Consider the following 15,225-nt stretch of genomic DNA (forward strand, 5'->3'; position numbering starts at 1 on the left):
TGGTTCGTTCCACAATACCAGATCCAGAATTGCCTTCTCCCTGTTCGGCTCCAGCACCAGCTGCTCTAAGAATCCATCTCTGGGGCACTCCACAAAGTCTCTTTCTTGAGGCCCCATACCATCCTGATTCTCCCAGTCTACCTGCATGTTAACATCCCCCATAACAACTGTAGTGACATCTTTGTGACAGGCCAATTTCAGCTCCTGATTTAACTTACATCCGACATTCAGACTACTGTTTGGGGGCCTGTAGATGACTCCCAAGAGGGTCTTTTTACCCTTAGTATTTCGAAGCTCTATCCACACTGACTCTACATCCCCTGACTCTAGGTCCCCCCGCGCAAGGGACTGAATATCGTCCCTTACCAACAAGGCCACCCCACCCCCTCTGCCCGTCAGTCTGTCCTTACGATAGCACGTGTATCCTTGAATATTCATTTCCCAGGCCCTGTCCACTTGAAGCCACGTCTCAGTTATCCCCACAATATCGTATCTGCCAATTTCCAAAAGAGCCTTAAGCTCATCCATTTTATGTCTAATGCTTCGTGCATTAGACAACTTAGAAAGTTAGGGTCTGGATTACCTTCTTGAAATATTTTGAGGGGGATCTGGCTTGGTCCATAACACAATTTACTTTCAATATACTTAAAAAAAATTCAAGTCATCATAAGCTTTCAGGGTACAAAACATTTCATGTCCCTATTCTCCAACATATCCAATTTACTAAAAGGTACTTAATATACTTTCTCAAAGAGGTATGTTTTGATATGCAGTAAACTTTTAAGAAAGGTAATAAGGACAAGCCAGGGAACTATAAACCAGTGAGTCTGATGTCGGTGTTGGGCAAGTTGTTGGAGGGAATCCTGAGAGTTAAGGTGTACATGTATACGAAAAGGCAAGGACTGATTAGGGATAGTCAACATGGCTTTGTGCATGGAAAATCGTGTCTTACAAAGTTAATTGAGTTTTTTGGAATAAGTAACAGAGGATTGATGAGGGCAGAGTGGTAGATGTGGTCTATATGGATTAGATTAGATTCCCTACAGTGTAGAAACAGGCCCTTCAGCCCAACAAGTCCACACCAACCCTCCAAAGAGTAATCCACCCAGGCCCATTTCCTCTGACTAATGCACCTAACACTATGGGCAATTTAGCATAGCCAATTCACCTGACCTGCACATCTTTGGACTGCGGGAAGAAACCCGAGCACCCGGAGGAAACCCACGCAGACACTGGGAGAATGTACAAACTCCACACAGTCACGCAAGGCTGGAACTGAACCTGGGACCCTGGTGCTATGAGGCAGCAGTGCTAACCACTGAGCCATCGTGCCACCCAGTAAGGCTTTCGACAAGGCTCCCCATGGGAGACTAGCTCGCAAGGTTAGATCTCATGGAATACAGGGAGATCTAGCCATTTGGATACAGAACTGGCTCAAAAGGTAGAAGACAGAGGGTGGTGGAGGGTTGTTTTTCAGACTGGAGGCCTGTGACTACTGGAGTGTCACAAGGTTCAGTGCTGGGTCCACTACTTTTCATCATTAATATAAATTATTTGGATGTAGGTATAAGAGGTATAGTTAGTAAGTTTGCAGATGACACCAAAATTGGAAGTGTAGCGGACAGCTTGGATAGGCCACTGTTGGAATACTGCGTACAATTCTGGTCTCCTTCCCATCAGAAAGATGTTGCAAAACTTGAAAGGTTTCAGAAAAAACTTACAAGGATGTTGCCAGGGTTGGATGATTTGAGCTATAGGGAGAGGTTGAACAGGCTTATAGAGGTTTATAAAATCATAAGGGGCATGAATAGGATAAATAGACAAAGTCTTTTTCCTGGGGTGGGGGGAGTCCAGAACTAGAGGCATAGGTTAGGGAGAGAGGGCAAAGATATAAAAGATACCAAGGGGCAACATTTTCATGCAGAGAGTGGTATGTGTATGGAATGTGCTGCCAGAGGAAGTGGTGGAGGTTAGTACAATTGCAACGTTTTAAATGCATCTGGATGGGTTTATGAATAGGAAGGGTTTGGAGGGATATGGGCCAAGTGCTGGCAGATGGGACTAGATTGGGTTGGGATATCTGGTTGGCATGGCCAAGTTGGACCGAAGGGTCTGTTGACTTGCTGTACACCTCTATGAATCTATGAAATGCAGTTGTAATATTTAGCAAAATTTCTTACATAAGATAGCCGTTTAAGTGCACTGATTGCTAATAACAAAAATGGCTAACATTGTTAATGTGACAACAGTAGAAAGGATATAATACTTCAAACTCAACAGCTGTTTACTGAGGGTACAGTACCCCATGAAAACAGGCAAAATCAACCCACCAAGTAGACAGTTACTATCAACACAAGCAAACTGGTTTAATCACATTTTCTCATCTGTTTCAACATTTCCTTTGTCCACCTGGTCAAATTAAACTTGAGTGTTGGTAAAGCTTCTGCATCAATCTTCAACCCTCGAAGTGAATTCCAGTTTCAGGTCTTTGTATGAGGAAGTTTCTCCTGTCATCTGTTTTAAGTATCTTACATTTAATTTTTAAGTGTGAACCATCATTTTTGACTTCTCAATTGCATTGCTTCAATGACTGCAGTAGATAATCTGAAAAAAGCAATCTTCAATCTACTCTCCACAACCCTTCAACCTATTACGAATTAAAAATTTGTATCTCCTCAAATTTATTTAAAATCCCAGCATCCTCCACACACTGAGATAGTGAATTCCACAGATTCATGTTGGACATCACAAAATCATGAACAATTGGTGTTCAAAAAAAAACAGGGGCAAATGTTATGATCTGATATTCAAATCTCCATTTGGAGGTTGTTCTCCAAGAGCTATCTCCAAAGTACCTCAGACAAATAACATCATTGGTAACCCAGCACATTCACTGTACTCAAAAGCAATCCACCCCCATCTGACAAAATTTATGCAAACTGAAATTATCTGAAAACCTCTCATTTTGAAAAGCTGTGATGTTACAAGTAACCCCATATATTAAAGGAAATAAAACTGATATTACAACATATACAAACAAATCTTTGTTTCACAGTGACATGGTTGACAATTATCTCTCAGGACCCTGTATGGATCTAAAGCAGATAAGCAATCAAGCTCACCATATGCACGTTTGTCAATTACAATACTTGCACCTCATTTACTTCTATGCATCAATTCAAATAAATAAGCAGTACTAATTTATTTCAGACATTTTTCCCCCAAACTTCCTGTAACAGAACTCAACTTGCCCAAAATTTAATGACCACCATGATATCCTGCTCACATTCAGTTTTCCCACTGGATTTTTTGCTGCACAGTATAGAAATTCAGATGCCTTCAAATCTTGTTGTTTCATACCTATACTCTGCCTTAATTCAGTACATGGAAATGAAGACTAGTCAGTGAAATGGCAAAAGTGAGGACTGCAGATGCTGGAAATCAGAGTCTAGATTAGAATGATGTTGGAAAAGCACAGCCGGTCAGGCAGCATCCAAGGAGCTCCTCGGATGCTGTCTGACCGGGTGTACTTTTCCAGCACCACTCTAATCTAGACAGTGAAATGCATTGTGTCACATTCATGCCAGTGTTCAACGTTTTGCATCCAATCTAGCTTTCATTTGTTGAAAACTGCCATGGAGTGCAAAAGTAGTCGCTTGAATAGAGAACACACACTTGACATCACCTGCAAAAGGCTTCAAATATCTTAATAGCAAATTAATAGAGTTTTACAGTCATAATACTACCCTTCACTGTGCTATTATTTCCTTATCAGGATAAAGACAAACGTTTCAACAGCAAATACCTTTCGTTCAGAAAATAATGTGAAATGAAATTCCAACATTTTTAAACAAAGATTGTTTAAAATAAATTATTAACCTGGTGGGAGTCAATGAGGAAAATCACACCTTTAAATGCATTGTCTGCAGAAGGACTTCTGTTTTTAAGAAAATTGCTCACAACTAACTAAACATTAAACTAAAATAGAACAATTCTTCTAAAAACATTAAGCCACATTTCAGTTTCAGAGGATATAAACTCTTAGAAAGAGGCCGACCATATAAAATGTTAAAATATCAAAGTATCATAGGCAAACATCAGTGTTTATAGAATCAATTAATTCCCATTTGCTTCTGCAAAATCCAGCACTTTAAAATTGCCAAATGTGCTCAGAAAATGATTCTCTAAACTATCTTTAACATTGTATTTTCACTTTCTGCAGAAAAGAAATCTGACTTCCATGTGGAGGTTAAAAAACCAACTGGAGAGGGATTGCAAAGTGTGAGGAGGGCCTGTGTTCTCTGCTCAGCCTTTCTACAAAGGGATGACTGGTAATATTAGAAATGCCTTGAGGTTTTTTTTCTTCGAGGGGTTGAAGGTTTCAGAAGAGGGGGCGGTGGTAGAGAGGGAAGAGATAATCCTAGGAGGTATGTAAAGTACAGGAGGTGATATGAGGGTCACGGTGGGGAGTGCGTCTGCCTGCTACCTGTGACCCCGGGGGGGCGCGAAAGTGTCCACACCAAACTCCCTCCTCCTTAGCAATCTACCACCACCTGTCTTAATAATCGGCCGCCACATAGTCACAAGTCCATCCGGCTCCCGCAAAAAAAAATTCTTCTTCTTCAGCGACCTCTGCAAAAACAACGGTTTGATCAAAAGCGGGGTGGGGGCGGAGGGAACACAGGCCGACACCGCCGTCGACCCCCCCCCCATCCACCTCCTTCCCCTCCCATTCCCAGATCCCCTTACCCTCGCCAGGGCCGGCCACTTCTTTCATCGTCGTGGGGCATTCCCGGGGCTCGGCCTTTGTCAGGTTCTCTAGGCTGGAGCCGGTGGGTGATGAGGAGGAGGAAGGAGTCGAAGACGAAGCAGCGGCAGCAGCCATCTTAGGGGAGAGAGAGAGAGAGAGACGCGGAGAGAACGCGCAGCCAGGGCGGGGACGAGCGCCGCGCAACCGATCGGGAACGCGGGAGGGAACATGCGACCGTTAGAGCCCAGGCTCGACCAGCCGACCACAAGGCTCACCGATCGGTCAAGTGGTGTCCAACTGGCCCGACCGACCACCACGTCCCTTCACTGTGAAGGCCAACACCTGCATTGACGTAGCGCCCGACTTCTAACGAACTATCCCTTTCAAGCCTGGTCACTGTGCTTAGTCAATGGACAAACATGGAGAGGCTCTGAAAGAGGTCATGAAACGCAGAGGCACTTTGCAGAACTTGTAGACAACCGATGCGATTTCCACAGGTATGGAATGAAAAAAAAATGACACTGTGGGCGTGGGGAAAGAAAGTTTTATTCTTAATTCTTCGATGCTTGAATATCTACACTCTATTTTGGAGGCATACAAGAGGAGTCAACCAGTATGTGTCATTGAAAAGCATTACTCTAACATTTTTGTATCCTCTACCAGGCTCCACTGTCGCAAAATTGTTACAGGGGCACAGAAGGAGGCACCTCATCCCATGTGTCTGCTGCAGATTTCCAAATGAGCAGTTCATCTTAACTCCTTGCCCTGGCCCTGCACCTAACACATCTTTCCCTATCAGTTTGTTTTCTTTCACATGCTTTAACTGAACATATGGGCAATGGAACTTGACAACTGAACGAAATGCACTGCAGAAATTCACTAACATTTCTATGACAGCACCTTTCAAACCCACAATCTAGAAAGACAAGGGCAGCAAATAGATGCTAACAGCACCACCTGTGATTTCTCTCCAAAGCACTCATGATCCTGACTTGGAAATATAAATCGCCATTCCTATGTGTCACCGGGACAAAATCATGAAAATCCCTCTCTCACAGGACTGTGGATCAAAAGCAGTGCAGTGGTTCAAGAGTGCAGCTCACCACCATCTGTTCAAAGATAACCATGGATGGACAATAAATACTAGCCCAGTCAATGTGATCCACATCCCATAAGTAATATGATGATAAAGGCTATTTTAGTGACATTTAAATAATCATGGCGTAGGATTGCCAACTGTTTTGGAGTCTTCAGAAATTAGTGAGTCTTCAGAGCATTGCTGCAAACAATTATTACAAAAATGTGTTTGTTTTCATTGTTTGAATATTTTGGGTTTGAACCCATAAAAATGTTGGAGATGGAATCAAGTTGATTCAATTAAGAGGAGCTGGTGGAGCAAAAAGGTCAATTGATAAAGCTTACAGGAGAAACAACCAGCTGTAGCTGGTATCCCTAAACATGCAGGTAATAATTCCTTTTAATATTGATTAAGGGGTAAATTATGGCCACAGTAACTTGGGTACTTCAGCCTCCACTCCATTTCTTCAGAACAATGCCAGGGATCTTTCAATTCCATTGAAGAGAGTCAAACTTGGGCCCTCAGGAAAATATCTCACTTTTGACAATACAGTCCTCCCTTAATACTGTTCATACAATTATAGAATCCGTCCAGTGCAGTAAGATGCCATTCAGCCCATCAAGTCTGCAATGATCCTCTGAGGAGGAGCCCACCCAGACAATCATCCAAGGCTGGAATCCAACCTGGGTCCTGATGCTGACAGGCTACTAACCACGCAGCCATCATGCCACCCAAAGCCACTGTGCCACCCATTTTTCTGGGAGTTTTTGCCTCGACTTATTTTACAGTATTCATGTCTTGGAACTTGAATCCACAGTTTCTGATTCAGAGGGGAGTGGGCTGCTAACTGATACAGCTGACACAAATGGCAAACTGAATAAATACATTGTGTAATGGGGTATGAGACAGAGAATCTTACCAGATTCTCAGCATAAGAGTGATTGTGGTTAAAAATACAGTATGACAAAAGAAAAATGAATTGAGTTTTAAAAAGTGACTTTTCCATGGAACAACGTATAATGTGTTCTAGAAAATTCTGATAATGAAAACTAGCAAAATGTATCACTGATAGAATGTACTGTACCATTTTGACAAAAGATTAATTTAAAGAAAAATGTTTAATACAATATTAGCAGCTTCTCTACAGTAAACACATAGCATGAGGCTGAAAACCTCTGCTGTGCTGTCAGCACCACTACAGATTTCAAGACAGCCTGGCCAAGAAAGGTAAGAATTAACCATAATGTTCAGCTTCTACGTGAGGCTCCAAAGATTCTCCCCAAATAGTTATGTAACTGGTCAATGGCTTTCATACCTTGCCCACCCCCAAATGTTTGTGAATAAATAAAATAATGAGTCAGCTTCACTGGTGTGGGTATCGCTGGCTAAGCTAACATCTATTGCCCAGAGAGCAGTTAAGAGTCAACCATAGCAAGTGACATGTGAACCATAGCAAGTAAGGAGGACAATTTCATTCCCTAAAGGACAACTTGTGAACCAGATTTTTCCAACAAACAAGAAGTTTCCTTAGACTCGTAATTCCAGTTTTTGCTTTTTTTATCAAATTCTATTATCTGAATGCTAAAGATATGACCCAAGTCTCTAGATTAACAGTCTAATGATATACCACCAAGCCAAAATATAACAGTTGTCATTATAAAGATCATCTTTCAGATTTTTAACTGAATTCCCTATCCACCAGTTGCCATGGAGTGATTTGAACCCTTGTCCCCAGGACTTTAGCTAGGCTCCCATGGATTACCAGTCCAATGACATTGTCACCGTTGCCCCACTAACTATGCATGATCCATCTCAATAACTGATCTACCTCATTTACTCCAGTTATGCCAACAGGGACAGTAATTTTTCATGAACACTTCACACAAGATTCATCTTCCCCAGATGACCCTGTGCAAGGATGTTGACCAGTATCTGCTATACGCAACTCCTCAGTGATGGATTGTAGATCTTTGAATGTGGTGTTCAGTTTCCTTGCTGTCACACAAGGGAGACAGATGTAGTGATAAGGTCATTGCAGCAACATTAATGTCCTTTAGGGGAGGAACTCTGCCATCCTCACCTAGTCTAGCCTGGCCCACGTATGATGCCAAACCTTCTCTTTCTTATACTTCTATATTTTACATCCAATCAGATTAAGTGAGACCTTGCTATAATGTCTCATTTGAAAAAAAAGCATCTTGTACATGGCACTATTGGATAAGAGAGAAGAGGTAGACAGGTAGAGTGATGGATACAGAGTGTTGGAATTTGGATCTATAATCAATGAGAAAGAATGAATTTTTCTTTATATAGCACCCTTCTCAACCTCAGAATTTACCAATTGCTTCATAGCCATTTTTTCCCCTCAGGAAACACGTGACCAATTTGTATAAATAGCATAGTAGATTACAGCACTCCATTAGGACAGACCACTGCCTTTTTTGGGATTTTTTTTCATTATTCATTCATGGGATGTGAGTGTCAGTGACTGGGCCAGCATTTATTGCCTATCCCAAGTTGCATGGAAGTGATGTTACCTTCTTGAACTGTTGCAGTCCATACATTGTAGGTATACCCACAATGCCATTAGGAAGGAAGTTCCATGATTTTGAACCAATGACACTGAAGGAATAATGATATATTTCCAAATCAGGATGGTGAGTGGCTTGGAGGGGAACTTGCAGGTGGTGGTGTTCCCACATATCTGCTGTCCTTAATAAAAACCAAAAGAACTGCAGATGCTGTAAATCAGAAACTAAAACAGAAATTGCTGGTAAAGCTCAGCAGGTCTGGCAGCATCTGTGAAGAGAAATCAAAGTTAACGTTTTGAGTCCGATGACGCTTCTTCAGAACCCAGTTCTGAGGAAGGGTCACCGGACCAGAAATTTTAACTGATTTCTCTTCACAGATGCTGCCAGACCTGCTGAGCTTTTCCAGCAATTTCTGTTTTTGTATCTGCTGTCCTTGTCCTTCAAGATGAAAGTAGTCAGGGAAATGCTGCCACAGAGCTTAAGTGAATTAAATAACTTAAAACATTGGAACTGTCATGACCATGAGTCAGAACCCTGAAGAACAGCAGACATATTTATTTTGAAATATGTTTCTTTTAAAAAGGCTAATACATCCAAATATAGCTGTAGATTTAAATTACGTGGATGTCTGCTGAGAGAAACCCACGGAATGTCACATCTGTGAACATGAAAGAAACTTCAAACACTGGCACTTCAAAAGGAGGAAAAAGGATTATGAACCCTTATGACTATGAAGGTAATATGGGGCTGATGATCCATGATCAATAGCAAGCTATCCCCTATGGATACTCTGTGTCCAGATCACAGAGGAGGTTCCCTAACTTATTACAGTTCTGAACAGGATGCTCCAAATCATTAAGCTGCTAGGTGAACAAAGATGAAATGGCTCCTCTTTGCTTGAAAGGCACTTGCCTCTTGGTTGGTCACAAGGAGGTCAATTTAGAGTCAGAGAGTTTTACCACACAGAGAGGCCCCTCACATTGGCGCCAGTCATCAGTCACCTGTCTATTCTAGTCCGATTATACAATTGCAGACACACTATGTTTTTCTTTTCAAAGATTTCACAAGGACAGGGGTTAAAAAGCCAAGTTCACTCTTGGAGTGCGCTAGTTAGGTTGAACATTTTTATGTGCTCCAGCCTGGGTTTCAGCATTAGCATGCTGTGAACATCACAGCTAGAGAGCTATACTGAGTCACTTGTGTTATAAAAAAGTTTACAAACTCTCTCATTTTGAGTGCTAGAAGTAATTAAACTAGCAGCTAGATAAAAACAAACAGTATAAACAAAATTACACTCTTAAATCATGGTTGAAAAGAATCAGAACAAGAGAATCTCAACCAATCTTCAAACTGAGTTATAAAACATACTGGTCAACTACCACTGTCAACACCACAGCAACTGGCACTGCAATGGTCGCAATGTTCATCTATCCTATCCTCTCAAACAGTTCAGAGATTGATCCATGTATCCATTTTTCTTATTGAACTTTATTCCTTTGCCCTCCTCTATTGTTTTAGTCTGTGTTGGGTCACTGATTATTCTCACATTTAATAATTAATACATGCACTCGTTAATATAAGAAAGCCTGTTTAAATTGGCTTCTTTTAAAACAAGCTGAAAATGTGTTACTGGAAAAGCGCAGCAGGTCAGGCAGCATCCAAGGAGCAGGAGAATCGACGTTTCTGGCATTTCCCTCATTCCTGAAGGGCTCATGCCCGAAACGTCGATTCTCCTGCTCCTTGGATACTGCCTGACCTGCTGCGCTTTTCCAGCAACACATTTTCAGCTCTGATTTCCAGCATCTGCAGTCCTCACTTTCTTTTAAAACAAGTTCATTTTAGTGTTTGAGCAGGTTATCTAAAGGGAAGAATACTTTTTAAATTAAATCTTAATTTCAAATGCTAGAAGGTGCAGAGGTTCAGATGGATCTTGGTATGCATGTCCACAGATCCTTGAAAACAACAGGACAGTGGGTAAGGTGGTTAAGGCAGCATATGGGAAACTTGTCTTTATTAGTCAAGGCACTGAATTTATGTGCAGGGAAGATACGATGGAGCTGTACGAGATGTCAGATAGGTCACAGCAATAATCTGGAACTCATTGTTTCCACTACCTTTGTGGGCAAAGACAATCAATTAGTTCAAAAGGAAACTGGACTGGCACTTGAGAAAAATACTATAGGGATAAAATGTGGGAATGGGAGTGCTCTGCAGAGAGTCAGAACGAGCCAAATTATATCCTTCTGTGCTGTAATGACTCAATGATTTTACAGAGAGCCTATATGTTTATTTTTAGTGATGTGGTGGAGGGATAAGTACTGGACAAAACACCTGGGTGAATTCCTCTCCTTTGAATATTGCCATGGAATTTTCTATGTCTCCCTGGGACTCTATTTACTATCTCATCTGAGAAATGCCCTTTCAATCTGTCCTGTATTGAAGTGCCAGCTGAGATTACGGATTCAAGATTGTAGAGTGAGATTTGAACCTAAAATCTCACAATGCTAAGGCAGGATGATTATCCATAAGGTCCGGGCTGCCTGTTGTAAACAAAGCAGCTGGAAAAATCATATCTATAGGCTAACTTCAAAGCACTTTGCATAATATAGTTATTACAGCTCTCCTCAATGTCCTTGCCAACACTTTGGCTTCAGCCAATGTCAAAATCAGAAAGTCTAGCAGCTCAATGAGTAGTGCCTCTGTGAGCCAGAAGTTCCAGGTTCAAATCACACTCCACAGACTTGATGACTATGGAAGTCTAACTCTAACCTATCCCCAAAAGGGAACAAAGCATGTGTAAAGATACTAAACAAAATTATCTGCTCACTATTTCATTGCTGTTTCTGGGATCTTAATATGCACCAATTAGTTGTCATGTTTCCCACATCACCATACATTTCCAAAGTACTTAACTGGCTATAAAATGTTCTCAGAAGTCTTGAAGTAGTTGGAACATGCCTTTAAAAACAGACTGCCAAATTTACTTTCAAAAAAATAGTGCCAGTCATTTTGAGTACTTACCAGACTACTTGGAAGAAAATCTACTTACCACTTCTCAGTTTGCCAATCGAAAAGCAGTTTTGTACAGTATTTCAAATCAAATCTGGAAAATAAAATTTTCAGCAGCTGTGTGTATCCTGTCCTAACACAAAATGATTTTCTATATTAAAGACAGTAACTACACACTCAAAGACCACTTGTAAGAATGTCCCTACTTGTTCTTGCAGATTATTTTCCAAAAGTGATGAGGATTGTTTTTATAAATAAAATGCCTCCTCTCCAGGAAGGTGCTGACCACTGAAAAGTGGGATTTGCATGCTTCCTATGTACCTACCTGTACCACATCATTTATGTGACAGTGCTAGTCTTTATTGAAGTAACTGGTATCTGCAAAATACACACAAATGCTGTTATGTCTGTTCATCTGTAGCCAGGATGTACAAAAGATCAAAATTAAGTAGGTTGTGTCCCCAGTCAATATCCAAATGATCAACCTCAGTTGCTGTCAAGGTGGTGATCATGAGTTGCTTTCTTGAAAACTGCAGTTCATGTGGTGTAGGGACATCCACATTACTATTAGGAAGGATGTTTCAGGATATTGACTCCAGTTTTGCAAGAGCTCGTTGGCACTAAGTAATATGAAAGACAGAACTGAATGTTGAAGGTGGTGGACAGATTCCTGAACAAGCAGCTGCATTGTGCTGACTGGTGTTACGCTTCTTAAATACTGTTGGAACTGTCTATATCTAGACATATTGAGGAGATGCCATCACAATCCTGATTATGCCTTGTGAAAGGTGGACAAGTGAGTCAGGAGGTGAGTTACTTGCTAAAGAATTCTCAGCCTCTCAACTGGTCCTGGAGCCACAGTATTTGTATTACGCGTCCAATTAAGATCCTGGGTCAATGGTAAACCCAGGATGTTGACTGAAGGAGATTCTACATTGAACATCAGGGAGAGAGATGGTTAGATTCCATGTCACATACTAGCCAAAGTATTTAAAGTGTGATTTATTTTATTAAAATGTCCTATTGATTTTTCTCTGATGTGGCTTAGGGCAGTGTCATAGAAATTAACAGAAGTTCAAGGACAATCATGAAGAGTAGGAATTTCTCTGCTGAACATTAAGGTTAGTAATGCTGAACAGGCTATGGACCTGGGAGAGACAGCAAATACTAATATGCAGCATAGATGCAACCCATGAAGCAATTTTGTAAAAAAATTCTGGTCCAGTAACATTGCCACTGTGCTACTGTTCCCACATGTTTTAAGGATTGATATTTAGAGTCATAGAGACGTACAGCACGGAAACAGATCCTTTTCTCTAACTCGTTAGTCCTGACCAGATATCTTAATTTAATCTAGTCCCTTTTGCCAGCATTTGAACCATATCCCTTCCCATTCATGTATCCATCCAGGTGACTTTTAAATGTTGTAATTGGACCTGCTTCCACACCTCCTCTGGCAGCTCATTCTATATACCAACTGTGTGAAAAGGTTGTCCTTTAAGTCCCTTTTAAATATTTTCCCTCTCACTTTAAACCTATGCCCTCTAGTTTTGGACTCCCTTACCCTAGGAAAAAAGATCTTGGCTATTCACCCTATCCATGACCCTCATGATTTTATAAACGTCTATAAAGTCCTCCCTCACCCTCTGATACTCCAGGGAAAACAGCCCCAGCCTATTCAGCCTCTCCCTATAGCTCAAACCCTCCAACCCTGGCAACATCCTTATAAACCTTTACTGAATCTTTTCAAATTTCACAACATGTCTGCTACAGCAGGGAAATCTGCTGGATTGTATTTGCAATTACCGTTGGAAAAAGAATGGATAGCGTGTTTAGTTATTCCTAAAGGGAGTCAGTAATAGAATTATAGAATGTCTAGGAACCACATACAGGGCAACCTCGATTATCTGAATGAGACGGGCAGGGAGTATTTTGTTCAGATAATTAATTGTTCGGATAACTGATCTGATCATAAACAAGTGGTAATTTATGAGTGCTGGTTATCCGAACATGCTTTAGTTATCCGGCAATGCACTTCACAATATCGTTTAACTGATAACCGAACGCAGAGTTGCCTAATGCCATTTTTATGGGACCTTGTGATCTTGTTTGGCTAATCTGAAATTCAGATAATTGATGTGCAGATTATTGAGGTTCCCCTGTACAGGTAAGTTGCAAGTGCTGGATGTGTATAAAGAGTCCATACAGAAGAGGCTGCCATGACATGACAAAAGTTGAGTGTTCTTTTCAAAGTGATGAATTTTTAAATAGGACTTTTCTTGCTGGTTATCTGACACACAAGACTAGTGACTGCTGGCTGTTCCTGCTAGTCATGGAGAATACACAGAGCAGGCTGACTATTTGCATACCTCAAAATAAAGCTGATACTGTAAAAAGTCCTTAATACACGGGAGTTAACTGCTCCTTAAATAATGACCTGGCGTACAGCATTCAGTGCTACAATTTTATCAAAGGACCAAGCCAACTACAAGCATCCTGTGGGGCTCTTTAGAGTACACATTCTTTTGGCAGCAGTAAACGTGTTGGGCAAACACTGTTTCAAATCCTGTGAATGTTTGACAACCTAAATATAATTATGAGAGTATTTCAATGTCCTTTGCTCTGGGATAGCTTCCAAAGGATTTGGATTGTATCATGGGAGACATTACGCAAAAGCATCCATCAAATGAAAGCCAGCAATGATCAGACTAGTTTGGAGATTCCTCAGTAAGGGCCGGCCGTGCAAAATTATGAACAACTATATTTCAAAGGTTAATTTTATTTTAAGAGTGAGCGCTCAAGGCAAACAGCTTTTTCTTTGATCCAGGAGAACAAACCAATGGATTCTCCACAGTCCTCTGCCACAAAGAGAAAATTATATTAGATCAATGTTTTTTATCTGTTTTAACTTATAATGAATTTGCTTGGCGATTTACAGTCTGATAGCACACCTGCCACCAACATCAGTGGCATTTTATGCATACCTCTAGAGCAACACACATGAATAAAGCTTCTTTGTTTGATCCCTGGTCTTCGTAATTTACACAGAAACAAGAGTAGGGGTAGACCATACAACCCATTGAGCTTGTTCCACCATCCAGTATTATCATAAATAATCTTCAATTTCAACTTACCTTTTCTGCCCAGAGAGACAAAATCTATTCCAGCCTTAAAAATATGCAATTATAGAATATCAATAATACTCTGGGTTCAGAATTCCAATGAATCTCAATCATTGGAATGGAATACTTTCTCCTTATTTCAGTCCTAAATCATTGGCCTCTAAGCTCAAGGCTGCACACCCCTCCATGTGTTTCAGACTCCACAATCAGCAGGGACAATCTCTCAGCATCTACTTGTCAAACCTCTTTCATATCTTGCACATCTCAATGATATCACCTCCCATTCTTCTAAACTTAAGAGAAGGAAGGCCCAATTCAGTCACAGAGTCATAGAGATGTACAGCAGGGAAACAGACCCTTCGGTCCAACCTGTCCATGCCGACCAGATATCCCAACCCAATCTAGTCCCACCTGCCAGCACCCGGCCCATATCCCTCCAAACCCTTCCTATTCATATACCCATCCAAATGCCTCTTAAATGTTGCAATTGTACCAGCTTCCACCACTTCCTCTGGCAGCTCATTCCATACACGTACCACCCTCTGTGTGAAAACGTTGCCCCTTAGGTCTCTTTTATATCTTTCCCCTCTCACCCTAAACCTATGCCCTCCCCAACCCCAGGAAAAGACTTTGTCTATTTACCCTATCCATGCCCCTCATGATTTTGTAAACCTCTATAAGGTCACCCCTTAGTCTCCGACGCTCCAGGGAAAACAGCCCCAGCCTGTTCAGCCT

The 15,225-nt window shown here is 41.2% G+C and overlaps 1 protein-coding gene across 1 annotated transcript in view; it reads right to left on the minus strand.

Annotated features, from left to right (window-relative positions):
* LOC122552357 overlaps positions 1-15,225 on the minus strand; it is a 145,600-nt gene that overhangs the window by 88,403 nt on the left and 41,972 nt on the right. Inside the window, exons 7-8 of the mRNA XM_043695107.1 lie at positions 14,164-14,226; positions 4,750-4,989 (exon numbers count right to left, since the gene is read on the minus strand). Of these exons, the coding sequence (XP_043551042.1) occupies positions 4,750-4,989; positions 14,164-14,226 (303 nt within the window). The remainder of the gene's footprint in view (positions 1-4,749; positions 4,990-14,163; positions 14,227-15,225) is intronic.

This window comes from Chiloscyllium plagiosum, chromosome 8 (genome assembly GCF_004010195.1).
Source record: "Chiloscyllium plagiosum isolate BGI_BamShark_2017 chromosome 8, ASM401019v2, whole genome shotgun sequence".
In the NCBI taxonomy this organism is placed as follows: domain Eukaryota; kingdom Metazoa; phylum Chordata; class Chondrichthyes; order Orectolobiformes; family Hemiscylliidae; genus Chiloscyllium; species Chiloscyllium plagiosum.